Source organism: Nicotiana attenuata, unplaced genomic scaffold, assembly GCF_001879085.1.
Source record: "Nicotiana attenuata strain UT unplaced genomic scaffold, NIATTr2, whole genome shotgun sequence".
Taxonomy (NCBI): domain Eukaryota; kingdom Viridiplantae; phylum Streptophyta; class Magnoliopsida; order Solanales; family Solanaceae; genus Nicotiana; species Nicotiana attenuata.
This window is the reverse complement of record NW_017670794.1, coordinates 263,917-280,583: the sequence shown is the minus strand read 5'-3', so window position 1 is coordinate 280,583 and position 16,667 is coordinate 263,917. Positions and strand designations below refer to the sequence as shown.

Genomic DNA, 16,667 nt, shown 5'->3' with positions numbered 1-16,667 from the left:
AATATCACATACGATCTCGGAGGGCATCCCAAATCGAATTATGATGTTATCCCAAATGAAGCCTATAACTTCTTTTTTCTCTGACTTTCTCAAAATCCTGTGCTTCAACCCACATAGAAAACTAATCATTCAAAGATAAAATAAATTGAGCTTCACCTGGGGCCGATCGAAGAGGGCCGACGATGTTCATTCTCCATTACTTCACACAGTGTGTATGTGATGCATGCAAAATGATTGGAATCCCCTTTATATAGTAAAAGAATTTTGCTTATGGTACAATTCTAAATACAGAAGGAAATCCCATGATTGACTAAATAACTGGTCTTGACTTGATACCTGCCGAGATTTTTGCCACGATCCTTGCTCGGTCACGGATATCTCGATATTCTGCTATTCGATTAGCAGGCTTCCTTTGATCTCTCTCAATCTCCATCCCACTTCGGTCTCGATCAAGGCTGGGCTCGATCTTTATCGGTCATCGATTCATGAGCTAAACAATCCTTCTCCGCGCCATGTTCCGATACAACACGGGGCCGAGCCTTGTTCTGCCACCCCGGTTCTAATTAGCCATACAAAATTATGCAAGCCCGATTTTAACCGTATACAAGCATATACCAAAACACTGATCCTCACTCACATATGGCACTTTTTATGGATGAAGTTCTCTCTTCCGTTTCTCTACAATTAAAAGCAACAATTATTTGCCAGATACATGTCAAAATGTAAAAGGATAGCCCCTAAAAAAGACATACCTAGTCCCACAAAGGATATGAAGGAGTCGCAAGAAGCAGGGATTAGGCCCCATTAATAAAGCATTAGTCAAACGTGGTATTGAGAAACATAATGTGATTTAGATTTAGAGTCAGATAGTAACAGAATAAGAGATAAGTAATTGACAACTATGTTAAACCTGAATTTCCTCATAAGTGAATTGAATTTCCTCATAAGTTTCACTTCTTCTTAGCAGGCGATTATGCCTGATGTTTGGTGATACAAAAGTTTGTTGTTGGCAGAAAACACTGCCTAATGTCAGTTATCATTTCACAACATACCCTTAATAGCCATTAATTATACACCACTTAAATGTACAAAAGGGGAAAAAAGAATGCAGACAATAATAAGACCATAACCAAAGTACACCAATATTGTGGTACTGATTGTTACAAACTTGATACAACTGTTATCAAAATTTCCACCACTTAAACACAAGAATGAAACATAACCAAAATCATGAAAAGAGTCAGAGAAACATGTCAATTTTAGAATAGCCATCAGAAAATTCTAGTACCTTCTACTGTACTTGGACATAGATGATCTTTTGTAGATGATGAAGAACAAAAGGGAAAATTTCAAGGCGTATTGCCTTCAAAATTTCTCAAACTCTGAAATAACACCGTCGTTCGAGGCAACGCAAGCTTAATTTGAGTGGACACGCCAGAGCAACATCGTATCTGTTCTTGAAGGAACTGAAGTAACATGGAAGCAGAAGAAAGGTAAGATTACCATATTTGCTTTTGGGGCTGAGGGGCGGCGGCTTCGAAGAAGAAGAATAAATAATTAGTGGTACGCGTGGTTTGCTTATAAAAGAGGAGCAATTACACGTGTTATTAGCCCAATCAAAAGGCTCCAAGTATACAATTCATTCACATAGCTATTAGTACAATAATCAACAACAAAGTTCGTACACCTTGTTCATTTATATGTACTAGACTAGACTAGACTAGTAAAATTGAATGCTTACATTTTTGCATGTGGTATTAGAAGCAAAAATTTAACAAGTAAAGATCACTTTTGGTTCTTGATAAAAGAAACTAATGGAAATAACTGGGAAGATGATAAGATAATAGAAAAAATATACTGGAATAGATGTAAAAGGAACTGAAGCTGAAAATACTATATTATTTTTCTGCATTTGGACTACAATTTATAAGAGAAGTACTAACTTAAAAGACCTAAAGATCAGCACCAAATATGCTGAAAATAACTAACTCCTAGAGATTAGTTCACTCCTAAAGACTAGTTCAAAATTATTTCAAATTCAAACTAAATTATTGCAGTAAATAGCTGAAACAGTAAAATAATTTTACTGAGAGCAGCTTCTAAAGCATATTTCTAACACTCCTCCTTGCTTTTGAAGCTGCAAATTTTGAATTTGTCCCTTGTAAACCTTTAACTGGAAGCGACATTGTACGTAAAATCTGCCAACTGATCTTTGGACTTGCAGTGAATCAAGTTCACTTCTGTATTTTGCTGCATCTCATGATTGTTAATGAAATAAGTTGGCTCGTTTTTCAGCTTCATTTGCATCTTGCCTTGAGACTTGTCAACTTTCTTCCAGAATTGCATTTTCTGAAATATTGACAACTTCTTCCTTACCTTATTTTCACATATGTCCTCAGTTGGAGAATTACCTGCACTTAGTAGATTCTTTTGGCTCCATTCTTTATCTTCGGTTGGATCAAATGAGAAATTTTTACCTCTCATTTTAACCCTTAAAATCTCAAGTCCAGTTGCATCATAAATGAAACAATATTTATCTTCAAAGGATACTTTAAATCCTTTTTCCATTAGTTGTCCAACACTTAATAAATTTTGATCAATATCAGGAACATAAAGAACATCTGAAATTTTCTTAATACCTGAATTTGTTGGGATTGCAACAATTCCTTTTCCTTTAGCAAGAATATAATCACCATTTCCAATTCTGACATTCTTATTTCCTATAGACGTGAACTCTTTGAAAAGATTTCTGTCATATGTCATGTGGTTTGTACAACCACTGTCAATCAACCAAAAGTCAGATTTTTTGGTTGAAAGAATAGTTGCCACAAACAAGTGATCTTCTTCTTCTTCATTGGCGACTTGGGCATCTGCTTCATGCTTTTGATATTTGCTTTTGCAAATTACAGCTTCATGATCAAGTTGGTTGCAAATTTTGCACTTTGCATCTGGCTTCTTCCAACATTTGAATGGTGGATGACCTTTTTTGCCGCAATGCTGACAAGGCGGGTAATTTTTTTTTACATTATTACCCTTGCTTTGAGTTTTGTGGTTGGCTGCCAGGGCTACCATCTTGCCTCATAAGCCTCATTTGCTCTTGTGCCTGCAATGTATTTAACAATTCTGCCAAGGTAATCTTGGATAGATCCTTTGTATTTTCCAAGGTAGTTATGGATACTTCATATTTTTCAGGCACCGTAACAAGAATTTTTTCAACAATTCTTGAATCTTTAAATTCAGTACCAAGCAATCTTACCTTGTTAACAATGCCAACCAACCGATCTGAGTATTCTTTGACAGTCTCAGATTCCTTCATTTTCTGCAACTCGAATTCCCTTATTAAATTCAACACCTTCATGCCTCGTATTCTTTCATCTCCTGTATATTCTCCCTTCAGATAATCCCAGATTTCTTTTGCTGATTTGAGAGCCATAACTCTCGTGAAAATTGTTGCATACACACCAGCAAACAAAGTTGCTTTCGCCTTCGATTTCCTGGTTTTCTTTTCCTTGTGACTCTTGATCTGGGCCACCGTGGGACTGTTAGGCAGCGGAAGAACATCATAATCCTCTTCCACGGCCTCCCAAAGATCTAAAGCCTCCACGTAAGTCTCCATTCTCACTGCCCACAGTTGGTAATTTTCACCATCAAAGACTGGAGGAGCCAATTGAGAAAAACTCATTTCAGTCTCCATCTCACTCAAGAAAAGATTTTACTTAGGTCCCTTAAGAAGATGACTCTTGATACCAATTGTTGGTTCTTGATAAAAGAAATTAAGGGAAATAACTGGGAAGATGACAAGATAATAGAAAAAATATACTGGAATAGATGTAAAAGGAACTGAAGCTGAAAATACTATATTATTTTTCTGCATTTGGACTACAATTTATAAGAGAAATACTAACTTAAAAGACCTAAAGATCAGCACAAAATATGCTGAAAATAACTAACTCCTAGAGACTAGTTCACTCCTAAAGACTAGTTCAAAATTATTTCAAATTCAAACTAAATTACTGCAGTAAATAGCTGAAACAGTAAAATAATTTTACTGAGAGCAGCTTCTAAAGCATATTGCTAACAATCACTGGTTTAGATAATGATAATATATCTTGTTCCATAAAATTAAAACATATGTACCATATAAGTTTCATTTCAAGTGTATGATTTAACCATCATAAAACACATAATGAATTATTTTATTTAATAGCTCTTAATATACATGCCCATTAAACTAATCACTCGAAATTTTAACTAGCTTTTATCAATATTTTTCTAGAAAAAGATAACATATCTTTTGTACAAGAAAATTTTAAGAACTCTCTCCAGATTTACTGTTGTAATTCGTACCTCCCTTATTTTGTTTTATTAGACAAAACTTTTTAAAATGATAAGATTTATGCAATATTGTTTAACCTAAAATTTGGTTATAAGTCAAACAATTAAATTTATATTTTAGGACACAAGCAAAATAATTAATTCAAATTGTGTCTATCCTTTGATGATGAGGATATAATGAAAATAATAAAATAAAAGACAACAAAGTAAATAATCTAACGCAATCAGTAAAGTTGTTAGGGCAATAATCTTACTCAAGTCCAAAGTTGTCTTCTCTTCAAACTGCAAGCAGGATATTGTAGCTAGGTAAGCTAGGAAAATAGACATTAAGGCCAACAAATCCATTGGTAAATATATGAGATTCCCTATATTCCACAAAAATGCCTACCAATAGGAACTTCCAATTCATCATAGACAACATGCAGACCAAACTGGCAGGCCGAAAAACTCACTTCATGAACATGGCTGGGAGAACCACTCTTGCCAAATAATCTCTTGGTTGAATCTCAAGCCATGTTATGCAATATATTAAGCTACCTGCTCAGGTGAGCAGCCAAATTAATAATATCCAAAGAAAAATCATCTGGGAAACCACAACCGCAAAAAAGAAAATGCACCTAATTGGTTGGGATACCATCACCAAACCTAGAGAGGAAGGGGGACTTGAGGTTCATAGAACTGACCTAAGAAATAATTCCATTCAAGTTGGGCTTGCTTGGAGAATGTATAATAACCCAAACGCCCAGTGGGCTAGAGTTCTGTTCCACAAACATTGTACTAGCAGACAACGTACTAGGCACATGGCCTCTAGGACCTAGCGTAGCATTAGGAATGGGTGGAAGGTGTGCAGTAAGGCTAATAGGTGGATTGTCAACAAGGGGGATAGAGTCAACCTTTATAATAATAGATGGATCCACAACATGGAGCCACTTAGAATCTTGGTTAATGGACCACTAAGCAGGGATGAAGAAACCATGAAGGTTTTCTCTTGCATCCAAAATGGCATTTGGAACACTACCAATCTCTCAGTCGCCCTTCCTGATAGTGTTATCAATAGGATCGACTTCACTATCTCCAGTGCCAACAATGCAAAAATTGTTAGAATGTTATGGAACCAAACCCACAATGGGTTGTTCACAACTAAGTCTGCCTATTCAATCATCTTAGGGATAGATACCATTAGGAAAATGACCAAGAAAGGGGCTTCAATTGGATATGGGCTAGGAAAGTTCCTAATAAGATCAAGTAAGAGGAATCCATTGAGCATGTCTTCACCAGGTGTGATAATGCTAAGTTATTTTGGGATAATTTTTCACAACTAAGCCAGAACAACATTAATATCCAATCCTTTGCCAATGGCCAAACTAAGTGGGAATTGATCACTAACAGACTGCACAGTCACAATTTTAATAGCCTACTTAGGTGGGGGCAGTTGATCCCATTCTGTCTCTGGGAAATTTGGATAACTAGGAACAATAATTTTTTCAATAGCAAAAGGAACCCTGTTTCATAAATGTCATAGCTAAAGTCATAGAGTGAATTTATGTAGCAGGAGGATGTCAGGGAAAACCTGACTTGGTCATTCAGATCAAATGGCACCCCCTAAAAGGGACCACTACAAACTCAACACTGATGGTGCAACACTTCAAAATAAACTGGTGAGAGTCCTGGGCGAGATTATTAGGAATAGAAGGAGGGGACTGAGTAATGGCCTTCATGGAAAAAATAACCTGTACTAACATACTACAATGTGAACTAATAGCATTGATGCAGCGCTAAAGATGGAGATAACAAATAACCTTATTCCTCTTGAGGTTAACTTGGATTCTACTAAGGTAATTAATAGTATCAATAAAGGTAACCTAATTTATGACAATTTGATATGTGAATGCAGGTCACTCCTGGTAGAACTGGGGGATCCACCAGTAAGCCTTGTCGTCAGAGAAGCAAATAGAGTCGCGGAGAATCTAGCAAAGGAAGCAGGGAAGTGGACTGAAGTGGGTAAAATATTTTTGGTAGTTTCTCCGGTGTTTGTCAATGAAACACTATGGAAACACTATGGGCAGACACCTGTCATGACCCCAACCCCGATCGTGATAGAGCCCAACACACTGCTAGCCAAGCCCGACCAATTTACAACCTTAACCCTATTCATTATACAGTTCATTATTAGCTAACACAATTAAATTACCAAATGAGCATATCAGAAGTATGAAATAAGAGTTAAATGTGCGGGAATTCAAATAGCAATACTACTACATAGCCCAAAAGATCCGGTGTCATAAGTCTGAGCCTCTAATACATAAGTACCAACCTAATACATAGCAATCTAGAAAATACGGAGGAAACAAGAAGATAAAAGGGAGAGATCAGGACTGCGGACGCCAATGCAGCTACCTTGATGCTCCCGGATATGCCCTGCCTAACTGATAATCCTCAACAGCCTCAGATGCACCTGGATCAGGACGCAAGGTGCAAGGAGTAATGTGAGTACTCTGACCCAGTGAGTAATAAACATAAGCAAAGGCTGAGAATGAGAAATCCTAGATAAACACATTGTAATCTATAATACAGCAACTTAAACCCAATAGTATGAAATCAATAAACCAATGAAGTAGAAACATGGCAAAGCTACAACGGATAAGCAAAATAGATGATAACTAAATAAAGGAATGCAGCACAAAATACGGTACTCTATAGTACCCGCTGCGGCGTGCAGCCCGATCCATTTATTTGTCGTCGACGGCACTCACTGGGGGTGTGCATACTCCGGGAGGGGCCCCTTACGGCCCAAGCGCAATATCAAGCCATCTCGTGGCATCAGCTAGGCCCTCGGCCTGGTATCAATATCAATATAATACTGCTGCGGCGCGTAGTCCGATCCATACTCAGTCCAGAAATCACATAAGCCCCTCGGGCCATAGTAAAATAGTAGTTCTCAGCCCAAAAAATCATTAGAAATTTTATTTAAGTTTCATATCGGAGTAAACAATAGGACTGACTCAAGTAATATGTCAAAATAGTGAGAAAACAGTCCCCGAAGGGTTCAAATAATTGGCATGAAGCCCAAATATGACAATTAGTCAAATAAAATAATGATACCAAACAAGCTTCAATCAATTACGCGGTAAGAACATCACTCAGGACGGACCAAGTCCAAATTCCCAATAGTAAATGACCTCGCGCTCATCATCAAGCGCGTGTCTCACCTCAATATAGCTCTACGATGTGCAAATTCGGGTTTTCAAACCCTCAGGACATCATTTACATTCATTACTCACCTCAAGCTAGCCAAAACTCTAGCTCGCTATGCCCTTGCCTCTCAAATCGGCCTCCTCGTGCGTCGAATCGGACCAAAACCAGAGCGAATACGTCACAATATGCTAAAGGAACAAAACCCAATCGAAAACAATCGAAAAATATCAAAAATCCCGAAATTAGCAAAACCCGAGCCCCGGGCCCACTTCTCGAAACTCAGAAATTTTCACATCTACGGGTTCCTTATCTCGCCATGAGTCTATACATATCAAAAACTCCTAAATCCGAGCTCAAATGCTCCCTCAAATCCCAATTTAAAATTCAAAAACCCAAGCCCAAGTTCTTCCCTTTTCAGTTAAATTCTCATGAATCCCAAGGTTAATTTCAAAATATAATCGTGTTTTTAGTTCATAGAACTTACCTCCAATTAATCCTCTTCGAATCCCTCTTCAATTTCTTCCAAATAGCTCTCAAGGTGCTAAAAAATGGTGGAAAATGACTTAGGTTCGCGGAACAAAATGTTTATAACTTCTGCCCAGTTCCAGACATTTCCTCTATGCGATCGCGGCCCTAGGCTCGCGATTGCGATGCACAAATTTCCCAGGTCTCAAAATTGGCCTATGCGAATGCGGCCAAACGAATGCGATCGCGAAGCTTCAGCTTCCCCTCTTACGCGATCGCGGCTCCGCTGATGCGAACACGAAGAGAAAAAAACTCAGGCACCCAAAATCCTTCTATGCGATCGCGAGGGTCCTCCCGCGATCGCGAAGACTAAAATCCTGCTACACTGACTGCTGCATTTTCTGCAACTTCCTAAGTCCGAAACTTCCCGTTTAGCCATCCGAAATCACCCCGAGGCCCCCGGGACCTCAACCAAAAGCACCAACGCATCCTAAAACATCGCCCAAACTTGTTCCAATCATCAAAACACCTCAAACAACCCTAAAACTATCAATTCGCATCGAATTCAAGCCTAAGTTCTTATGAAACTTCTGAAACACGCATTCGATCAAAAACACAATCAAGTCACCTCCTATTAACCTGAAATTTTGCACACACATCCCAAATCACCTAACGAAGCTATTGCAACTCTCGGAATTCCATTCCGACCCTCGGATCAAAATCTCACCTATCAACCGGAAATCGCCAAAATACTAACTTCGCCAATTCAAGCCTAATTCTACACCGGACCTCCAAAACCACATCCGATCACACTCCTAAGCTACAAATAACCCCCGAAGCTGACCGAACCATCGGAAATCATATCCGATCCCTCTAACACATAAGTCAACATCCAGTTGACTTTTCCAACTCAAGCCTTCTTAAAAGAGACTAAGTGTCTCATTTCCTACCAAAATCAATCCAAACCAACTCGATTACACAAGACACTGATAACGAAGCATAAAGAAGCAGAAAATGGGGGAAACGGAGCGGTAACTCATGAGACGACGGGTCGGGTCGTCACATCCTCCCCAACGTAAACAAACGCTCGTCCTCGAGCGAGTGAAGAAACATACCTGAAGCCTCAAATAGGTGAGGATATCTGCTCCGCATCTCCCGCTCGGTCTCCCAGGTAGCCTCCTCCACGGGCCGACCTCTCCACTGCACCATCACTGAAGCTATATCCTTTGACCTCAACTTTCCAACCCGTCGACCCAAAATAGCCACTGGCTCCACATCAAAGGTCAAATCATTATCCAACTGAACCGTGCTGAAGTCCAACACATGAGACGGGTCCCCAACATACTTCCGGAGCATAAAAACATGGAATACTGGATGCACACTCGACAAGCTGGGTGGCAAAGCAAGCATATAAGCCACCTCCCCAATCCTCCTAAGTACCTCAAAAGGCCCAATGAACCGCAGACTCAACTTCCCTTTCCTTCCAAATCTCATAACACCCTTCATGGGCGAAACCTTCAGCAAGACCTTTTCACCAACCATGAAAGACACATCTCGAACCTTCCGGTCTGCATAACTCTTCTGACGCGACTGCGCTGTACGTAGTCTCTCCTGAATCACCTTCACCTTCTCTACGGCATCTTGAACCAAATCTGTCCCCAATAGCCTAGCCTCGCCGGGCTCGAACCAACCAACTGGAGATCTATATCGTCTCCCATACAAGGCCTCATACGGTGCCATCTGAATGCTGGACTGATAGCTGTTGTTGTAGGCAAACTCTGCAAGTGGCAAAAACTCATCCCATGAACCTCCAAAATCAATGACACAAGCACGCAACATGTCCTCCAATATGTGAATGGTACGCTCGGACTGTCCGTCCGTCTGAGGATGAAACGCTGTGCTCAACTCCACCTGAGTACCCAACAGTCTCTACACGGCTCTCGAAAACTGCAAAGTAAACTGAGTACCCCTATCTGAGATGATAGAAACCGGAACACCATGCAATCGAACAATCTCCCGGGTATAAATCCCCGCCAACCGCTCTGAAGAATAGGTAGTACACATAGGAATGAAGTGCGCCGACTTGGTCAGCCGATCAACAATCACCCAAATAGCATCAAATTTCTTCAAAGTCCGAGGAAGTCCAACAACAAAGTCCATAGTAATCCTCTCCCACTTCCATTCGGGAATATCCATCTGCTGAAGCAAGCCACCAGGTCTCTGATGCTCATATTTCACCTGTTGACAATTGAGACACCGAGCCACAAATCCCACAATATCTTTCTTCATTCTTCTCCACCAGTAGTGCTGCCTCAAATCCTGATACATCTTCGCAGCACCCGGATGAATATAATACCGCGAGCTATGGGCCTCCTCCAGAATCAACTCTCTAAGCCCATCAAAATTGGGCACACAGATCCGGCCCTGCATTCTTAACACACCATCATCACCAATGGTCACATCTCTGGCATCACCATGCTGAACTCTATCCTTAAGGACGTGCAAGTGTGGATCATCATATTGGCGCTCTCTGATGCGATCGTACAAGGAAGACCGAGAAACCACACAAGCCAACACTCGACTGGGCTCCGAAATATCTAGTCTCACAAACCGATTGGCTAAAGCCTGAACATCAACTGAAAGGGGTCTCTCCCCAACTGGAATGTATGCCAAACTCCCCATACTCACTGCCTTTCAGCTCAAAGCATCGGCCACTACGTTGGCCTTTCCTTGATGATACAGAATAGTAATATCATAATCCTTAAGTAACTCTAGCCATCTCCGCTGTCTCAAATTAAGATCCTTTTTCTTGAACAAATGCTGAAGACTGTGATGATCAGTGAATACCTCACAAGATACGCCATACAAGTAGTGCCTCCAAATCTTCAGTGCATGAACTATGGTAGCCAACTCCAAGTCATGAACAGGGTAGTTCTTCTCATGGGGCTTCAACTAACGAGAAGCATAAGCAATAACTCTGCCCTCCTGCATCAATACACAAGCAATCCCAACTCTCGAAGCATCATAATATATGGTATATGAACATGAAGCTGACGACAAAACCAATACTGGAGCTGTAGTCAAAGCTCTCTTGAGCTTCTGAAAGATCTCCGCACACTCGTCCGACCATACAAATGAAACATCCTTCTGAGTCAACTTTGTCAAGGGCGATGCAATGGATAAAAATCCCTAAATAAATCGGCGGTAATAGCTTGCCAACCCAAGAAAGCTGCGAATCTCTATGGCTGAGGACGGCCTAGGCCAACTCGGAACCGCCTCTATCTTCTTTGGGTCAACCTGAAAACCCTCGCTGGACACCACGTGTCCCAAGAAAGCCACTGAACTGAGCCAAAACTCACACTTGGAGAACTTTGCATAAAGCTTCTCCTCCCTCAATCTCTGCAATACCACTCGTAAATGCTCCGCGTGCTCCTCCTGACTACGCGAGTACACCAGAATATCATCAATGAAAACAATAACGAACGAATCCAGATAAGGCCAAAATACACTGTTCATCAAATGCATGAACGCTACTGGGGCATTGGTCAGCCTGAAAGACATGACAAGAAAATCATAGTGACCATATCTAGTCCTGAAAGTAGTCTTAAGAATATCTGAATCCCTGATCTTCAACTGGTGATAACCCGAACGGAGGTCAATCTTGGAGAACACCCTCGCTCCCTGGAGCTGGTCAAATAAATCATCAATGCGAGGCAGGGGATACTTGTTCTTAATTGTTACCTTATTCAATTGCCTATAATCGATGCACATTCTCATTGTGCCATCCTTCTTCTTTACAAACAGAACCGGCGCACCCCAAGGTGACACACTAGGCCGAATGAACCCCTTATCTAGGAGTTCCTGAAGCTGCTCCTTCAATTCTTTCAACTTAGTTGGTGCCATACAATATGGCAGAATAGAGATGCGCTGAGTGCCCGGCACCAGGTCAGTACCAAAATCGATGTCCCTGTCCGGTGGCATGCCCGGCAGGTCTAACATCCCTCACAAAAGCAAGATACAAGAGACAACCCTTCCCAACCATACGCTGGGCCTTCAAGAAAGAAATCACTCTACTCGGCACATAGTCAGTCACACCATGCCACTCGATCCGCGGTACACCCGGCATAGCCAAAGTGACTATCTTAGCATGACAGTCTAGAATAGCATGACACGGAGATAGCCAATCCATGCCCAAAATAACATCGAAGTCCACCATGCTTAATAGCAATAGATCAACTCGAGTCTCCAGACCCCCAATAGACACAACACATGACCGGTACACACGGTCCACGATAATAGTGTCGCCCACCGGGGTAGACACATGAACAGGTAAGGCAAGAAACTCACGGGGCGCACCCAAATGATGAGCAAAATATGAGGACACATAGAAATAGGTGGAACTGAGATCAAATAATACAGAGGCATCTCTATGGTAGACTGAAACAATACCTGTAATGACAGCGTCTGAAGCAATGACATCTGTCCTTCCTGGAATAGCATAAAAACGAGCCTGGCTACCGCCTGATCGACCTCCCCCTCTGGGGCGACCCCTGTCTGCCTGATCTCCACCCCTGGCTGGCTAGGCGGGTGGCGAAGTAACTGGGGCAGAAGTCGAGGGCTGACCCCTCTGCTGAAGCTGACCACCACGAAGTCGAGGGCACTGCCTCCTCATGTGACCAAACTCTCCGCACTCATAACAACTACCCGGTACTGGAGATGGGGACTGAAGGGAACCCATCACACCGGAGTGGCTAGCAGATGTACTCGGCACAGAAGAACCCTGAGCTGATGGGGCATGAGATGAACTCTGAGCTGGGAGGGCACTGAGTGAAGATTGGCCCTGCTGAGACCCATGATGACCACGGCCTGAAGATGCCCCACGATACTTTGGACAGGCCGACTGAGCAGGCCTGAAAGAACGACCTCTACTATGCTGGAAGTGGCCCCTCGAACGAGCACCACTGTAACTGCCCGATCTGCGAGGCCTTTTGGCCTCCCTCCCTCTCGCTCTCGACGGCGAACTAACTCAATCTCACGAGCGATATCCACCACCTCCTCAAACGTAGCACCCAATACTCTCTCTCTAGTCATCAGAATACGGAGATGGTCCCTGCACTACCTGCTCAGGTATGCGAGCAACGGGGGTCTGATTGCCTCCCCCGGCCTGCGAAGTAGTTGCTGCTATGGTGGCTGAAACTGCCTGAGCTAGGCCAATGCAAACTGTCAAGATCTGAGCCAATGTCTACTGAAGACCCGGAATCACTATGGGCACAGCTGGTGCCTGAACTGGTGCTGTTGGAGCCTGATCCGGAGCTGGGGCAACTGGTGGATCAACAGGTGCTGCCCTCGCTACTCTGCCTCTGCCACGACCACGCCTGCGTCCCCGGCATCTTGTGGCCTCAGTGGGTGGTACTGGTGGTCGTCCACCTCGTCCGGTAGCTCGTGTCCTCACCATCTGTGAGAGAATAGACTAATAGAAGTTTAGTCCTCAATTCAACAAAGCCGCACGACAAGAATTTCAAGAATGTGAAGTTTTTCCTAAAGGTTCTACAGCCTCTCGAGGATAAATACAGACGTCTCCGTACCGATCCGCGAGACTCTACTAAACCGGCTCATGACTTGCGAGACCTAGTAACCTAGGCTCTGATACCAACTTGTCACGACCCCAACCCCGGTCGTGATGGCGCCCAACACACTGCTAGGCAAGCCCGACCAATTTACAACCTTAACCCTATTCATTATACATTTCATTATTAGCTAACACAATTAAATTACCAAATAAGCATATCAGAAGTCTGAAATAAGAGTTAAATGTGCGGGAATTCAAATAGCAATACTACTACATAGCCTAAAAGATCCGGTGTCACAAGTCTAAGCCTCTAATACATAAGTAACAACCTAATACATAGCAATCTAGAAAATAAGGAGGAAACAAGAAGATAAAAGGGAGAGATCAGGACTGTGGACGCCAATGCAGCTACCTTGATGCTCCCGGATATGCGCTGCCTAACTGAAAATCCTCAAGAGCCTCAGATGCACCTGGATCTGCACGCAAGGTGCAGGGAGTAATGTGAGTACTCCGACCCAGTGAGTAATAAACATAAATAAAGGCTGAGAATGAGAAATCCTAGATAAATACATTGTAATCCATTATACAGCAGCTTAAACCCAATAGTATGGAATCAATAAACCAATGAAGTAGAAACATGGCAAAGCTACAACGGATAAGCAAAATAAATGATCACTAAATAAAGGAATGCAGCACAAAATACGGTACTCTCTAGTACCCACTGCGGCGTGCAGCCCGATCCATTTATTTATCGTCGATGGCGCTCACTAGGTGTGTACAGACTCCGGGAGGGGCCCCTTACGGCCCAAGCGCAATATCAAGCCATCTCGTGTCATCAGATAGGACCTCGGCCTGGTATCAATATCAATATAATACTGTTGCGGCGCGCAGCCCGATCCATACGTAATCGAAGAAGTACATGCCGAAATAAACTCCACAAGTTTAACCTGGGATTGGAGGAATAAGTACATCGAATACCTAAAGAACGGGAAGCTAATCGGATCCTAAAGAATCGAGGACTCTACGCACGATGGCCGAATAGTTCTCATTGGCCGAGGATGGAACACTGTATAGGAGAATGTTCGATGGACCGTTAGCGAAATGTTTGGTACCAGGAGACACCGACTACGTTCTACGGGAAATTCACGAGGGCACTTGCGGAAATCATTTCGATCCCGAATCATTATTTCACAAAGTCATCAGAGCAGGATACTATTGGGCCGATATGGAAAAGGACAATAAAGAATTTGTTCGAAGTGCGACGAATATCAAAGGTATGCGCCGATGATCCACTAGCCCGGAGAGCAACTCCACCCAGTCATATCCCCATGGCCGTTCACGAATGGGGGATGGATATCATCGGCCCTCTACCATCGGCCCCAGGTAAAGCTAAATTCATTTTGTTTATGAATGACTATTTCTCTAAGTGGGTTGAAGCACAGGCCATCGAGAAAGTCAGAGAAAAAGAAGTCATAGACTTCATTTGGGACCACATTATATGCCGACTCGGAATGCCTACCAAGATCGTATGTGACAATAGAAAGCAATTCGCCGGCAGCAAAGTGACAAAGTTTTTCGAAGACCACAAAATAAAAAGGATCCTGTCAATGCTGTATCATCCTAGTGGAAACAGACAGGCGAATTGACGAACAAGACCGTCATCATAAATCAGAAGAAAAGATTGAACGAAGCTAAAGGAAAATGTAGAGAAATATTGCTCGAGGTCCTTTGGGCATATCGAACAACGTCGAAATCCAATACGGGGGCAACGCCATTCTCTTTAGTCTATGGTATTGAAACTCTGATACTGGTCGAAGTCGAGGAACCTGGCTTCATGTTTTGGAATGCAACGGAAGAGTCAAATTACGAGGCTTTGAATATAAGCCTCGAATTGTTGTATGAAAGATGGGAAGCCGCCCTTGTTCGAATGGCCGCACCGAAACAGCGAATCGAGAGGTACTACAGCCGAAGAGCCAATCTTCCACACTTTAAAACCGGGGACTTACTTTTAAGAAAGGTCACCCTCAATACTCGAGATCCAAACGAAGGAAAACTTGGCCTGAACTAGGAGGGACCGTATCAGGTCCTCGATATCATAGGAATGGGATCCTAAAAACTCGGCATGATGCATGACGAGTAATTCAGGAAGTTGCCCTCGTTTGAATGGCCGCACAGAAATAGCGAATCGAGAGGTACTACAGCTGAAGAGACAATCTTCGACACTTTAAAACCGGGGACTTACTTTTGAGAAAGGTCACCCTCAATACTCGAGATCCAAACAAAGGAAAACTTGGCCCAAACTAGGAGGGACTGTATCAGGTCGTCGATATCATCAGAAAGGGATCCTACAAACTCGGCATGATGCATGGCGAGCAATTACCATACTATTGGAATATATCACTTCTCAAACGATAATGCTAAGGTACGACCTTCTCCATTTTATTTACATTTTATAATAACCAATTGCAGGTGTTCAACCGAGTACATCAAAGTATTTTTCATCACAAAGTCCTTATGTCTGAAAGCACGCGTTGCACTCTTTTTCCCTTAGACTGGTTTTTGTCCCAAATGGGTCATTCCGCCAAGGTTTTTAATAAGGCAACCATTGTTCGTGCTAACTTAGAGCAACTCAACAGTATCCACGGCTTCTTTAAAATCAACCTCGAATACTAGGGACATCACCCTCGGATGTTAACATTGTTACAAGGAAGGTACTTGTGTCAACATGGTCTCTATAGGTAAAACTTTGTAAGGGCCAAACGGTCAAACGAACCGTGCCCATTTAGATCACTCGAGCCCAAAAGGGAAACATGTACGCATGTATAATCAATTGAGAGAAGCATTTTTCAAATATTTCTTGCCTTAAAGAAATTTTTACTTTACAATTCCATACTTTTGATCTATTGTGGAAACAGGCTTAAGGGTCGATCATAACTGAAGTTCAAAAAACTTACCCCATACTCGGGGACTGCCATCCGAAAAATCGATGAAATTGAACTACTAAAACCTTGAGATTATAAGACCTTAAAAAGGCAACCCTCGTTTTTTATAGGCCACGGCCACCCCACTCGGGGACTGACACTTCGACCAAGTTCGAAGTGTA

The 16,667-nt window shown here is 42.3% G+C and overlaps 2 protein-coding genes and 1 long non-coding RNA gene across 3 annotated transcripts; 1 reads left to right on the top strand and 2 right to left on the bottom strand.

Annotated features, from left to right (window-relative positions):
* Positions 1 to 217: 217 nt before the first annotated feature.
* LOC109243384 lies at positions 218 to 1,582 on the bottom strand. Its single transcript, XR_002070561.1, has 2 exons — positions 1,289 to 1,582; positions 218 to 678 (listed from the first exon to the last, which is right to left on the bottom strand). It is a non-coding gene; the product is annotated as an uncharacterized LOC109243384 (long non-coding RNA).
* A 587-nt stretch (positions 1,583 to 2,169) lies between these two features.
* Positions 2,170 to 3,694, bottom strand: LOC109243382. Its single transcript, XM_019410307.1, has 2 exons — positions 3,033 to 3,694; positions 2,170 to 2,893 (listed from the first exon to the last, which is right to left on the bottom strand). The coding sequence occupies exons 1-2, from the start codon at positions 3,692 to 3,694 to the stop codon at positions 2,170 to 2,172; spliced, it is 1,386 nt and encodes a 461-aa protein (XP_019265852.1).
* Positions 3,695 to 5,255: 1,561 nt separating this feature from the next.
* On the top strand, positions 5,256 to 15,632 carry LOC109243381. Its single transcript, XM_019410306.1, has 3 exons — positions 5,256 to 5,440; positions 6,230 to 6,332; positions 15,198 to 15,632. The coding sequence occupies exons 1-3, from the start codon at positions 5,256 to 5,258 to the stop codon at positions 15,630 to 15,632; spliced, it is 723 nt and encodes a 240-aa protein (XP_019265851.1).
* Positions 15,633 to 16,667: the final 1,035 nt, after the last annotated feature.

Bases quoted from the DNA above. Each gene is read 5' to 3' on its own strand.
- LOC109243382 (XM_019410307.1), bottom strand. From the start codon at position 3,694: ATGGAGACTGAAATGAGTTTTTCTCAATTGGCTCCTCCAGTCTTTGAT. The intron at 2,894-3,032 runs GTAATAATGTAA...AATTTGCAAAAG, and splicing joins CCACAAAACTCAAAGCAAGG to CAAATATCAAAAGCATGAAG.
- LOC109243381 (XM_019410306.1), top strand. From the start codon at position 5,256: ATGGAGCCACTTAGAATCTTGGTTAATGGACCACTAAGCAGGGATGAA. The intron at 5,441-6,229 runs GTTATGGAACCA...ATGTGAATGCAG, and splicing joins AATGCAAAAATTGTTAGAAT to GTCACTCCTGGTAGAACTGG. The intron at 6,333-15,197 runs GTGGGTAAAATA...TAGTGGAAACAG, and splicing joins AAGCAGGGAAGTGGACTGAA to ACAGGCGAATTGACGAACAA.